This window comes from Chaetura pelagica, unplaced genomic scaffold (genome assembly GCF_000747805.2).
Source record: "Chaetura pelagica isolate M959 unplaced genomic scaffold, ChaPel_1.0 scaffold117, whole genome shotgun sequence".
Classification (NCBI taxonomy): Eukaryota; Metazoa; Chordata; class Aves; order Apodiformes; family Apodidae; genus Chaetura; species Chaetura pelagica.
The window spans coordinates 934,026-936,278 of record NW_009954185.1 but is presented as its reverse complement, the minus strand read 5'-3'; the positions used below and the strand labels follow the sequence as shown (position 1 = coordinate 936,278).

The window sequence follows — 2,253 nt, the reverse complement described above, 5'->3', positions numbered from 1 at the left end:
CAGCATAACTGTGAAGCCCCTTTAGCCTGTCCCACCTGAGCAGTCAACAAACCACCATCAGGTACAGAACAGCTCCACTCAGCTCAGACTCTTCTTAAATGCAACAGATGCCCTAAACCACACAAAGAAACACATTTTAGGAAGGACAGGCAGGGGAGACATGGAGGGGGTGTCGTCCTCTACTTCAGTGACCAACTGGAGGCCGTGGAGTTCCATCTGAGGGTGGATGAGGAGCTGAAGGAGAGGTTATGGGTTAGGACCAAAGGGAGGGCAGGGGCACAAGACATTGTAACCCATTACAATGTCTGCTACAAGCCACCCAAACAGGAGGACCAAGCAGATGAGCCTCTTCATAGACAGATATGAGTAGCCTCACATTCACAAGCCATGGTCCTCATGGGGAACTTCAACCACAGAGATATCTGCTGGAGAGAGAACACAGAAAAGCATAACCAATCTGGGAGGTTCCTGGAATGCACTCATGACAATTTCCTTCTCCAAGTGGTAGATGAACCAATTAGAAAAGGTGCTATGCTGGATTTTGTTCTCACCAACAAGGAGGGGCTGGTGAAGAATGTGAACCTCAAGGACAGCCTTGGCTGCAGTGACCACTAAATGGTTCAGTGCAAGACCCTTAGGACAGTGAGGAGGCTGTACATCAAGCTCACTACCCTGGATTTCAGGAGAGCAGAATTTGGACTCTTCAGGGTTTGTTTTTGTAGAGTACAGTGGGATAACGCTCTGGAGAGAAGGACCCAAGAAAGCTGGTTAATAGTCAAGGATCACCTCGTCCAAGCTCAGGAGCGATGCATGCTCACAAAGAAGTCAGGCAAAAATTCCAGGAGGCCTGAATGGATCAATAAGTAGCTCCTAGACAAATTCAGACACAAAAACAGGAAGCCTATAGAGGATGGAAGCAAGGACAAGTAGACTAGGAGGAATAGAGACAAATTGTTGGAGCAGCCCAGGATCAGGTTAGGAAAGCTAAAGCACTGATAGAATTAAATCTGGCCAGCGACATCAAAGGCAACAAGAAAAGCTTCTGTCGGTATGTTGGTGATGGTCATCTCCAGAAGGAAATGGGAGACCTGGTCATCTGGGATATGGAGAAGGCTAAGGTACTCAAGAACTTCTTTGCTTCATCTTCACTGGAAAGTGCTTAAAGCCATATCGTCCAAGCCACAGAAGGCAAAGGCAGGGACAGGGAGTATGAAGAATGACGCGCAGTAGGAGAAGATCAGGTTCCAGACCATCTAAGGAACCTGAAAGTGCACAAGTCCATGGGACCTGATGAGATGTATCCATGGCTCCTGAGAGAAGGAGCTGGGGCACCTCCAGGGCTGGAGCACCTGTCCTGTGAAGACAGGCTGAGACACTTGGAGTTGTCAAGCCTGGAGAAGAGAAGGTACCAGGAAGATCTTACTGCAGATCTTACTGCCTTCCAGTACCTGAAGAGGCCTACAAGAAACATGGAGAGGGACATTTTACAAGGGCATGTAAGTGATAGGACAAGAGCCAATGGCTTTAAAGTGAAAAAGGGTAGATTTACATTAGATATCAGGAAGGAATTATTTACTGTGAGGGTGGGGGGACACTAGAATAGGTTGCCCAGGGAAGTTGTGGATGCCCCCTCCCTGGAAATGTTCAAGGCCTGTCTGGCTAGATCTTTGAGCAACCTTATCTAGTGGGAGGTGTCCCTGCCCATGGCAGGGGGATTGAAGCTGGACGATCTTTAGAGTCCCTTCCAACCCAAATGATTCTATGCTTACCATCTCCACAATGGTCAAAGGCTGACCTCCTCCAGGTCTCTCTGAACACATACTGCAGAGAGAAGTCTCTCACATGGGGAGATGACAGAAAGAACTGCTAACTAGTTATTGCTTTCTATAAATCCTCCAGACACCAAAACACCTCACATGTTGCTTCACAAAGCTGTTCAGAGGAAGTCCCCAAAAAGAACAGGGAAGGGATTTGCACTGTTACACCTCCTATGCAGGTAGCACGGCCAGGAAACAGCAGGGAATGTGTTCTCAAAATCCACGGCTGCTCCTCCCCACACTTGTTTTGCTAGTACAAATGAGGTCACTCTTGGCCAGGACATAACTGGTGCAAATGTTAAATAAGTAGGAGGAAAAGAGAAAGCTACTCATTATCTTATAGCATCTGTATCTGTGGGCACCACCTAATCTGAAGAAGAAAGTGCACAGATAGCTATGATTAAGTGCATTAGTTAAGGAGGGTGGCAAATTGAGC

The 2,253-nt window shown here is 47.5% G+C and overlaps 1 protein-coding gene across 1 annotated transcript in view; it reads left to right on the top strand.

Moving 5' to 3' along the window:
* The first annotated feature begins 1,079 nt into the window (after positions 1-1,079).
* Positions 1,080-2,253, top strand: part of LOC104393498 (aldose reductase-like) — a 14,120-nt gene continuing 12,946 nt past the window's right edge. Inside the window, exon 1 of the mRNA XM_010003002.1 lies at positions 1,080-1,118. Within this exon, the coding sequence (XP_010001304.1) occupies positions 1,080-1,118 (39 nt within the window). The remainder of the gene's footprint in view (positions 1,119-2,253) is intronic.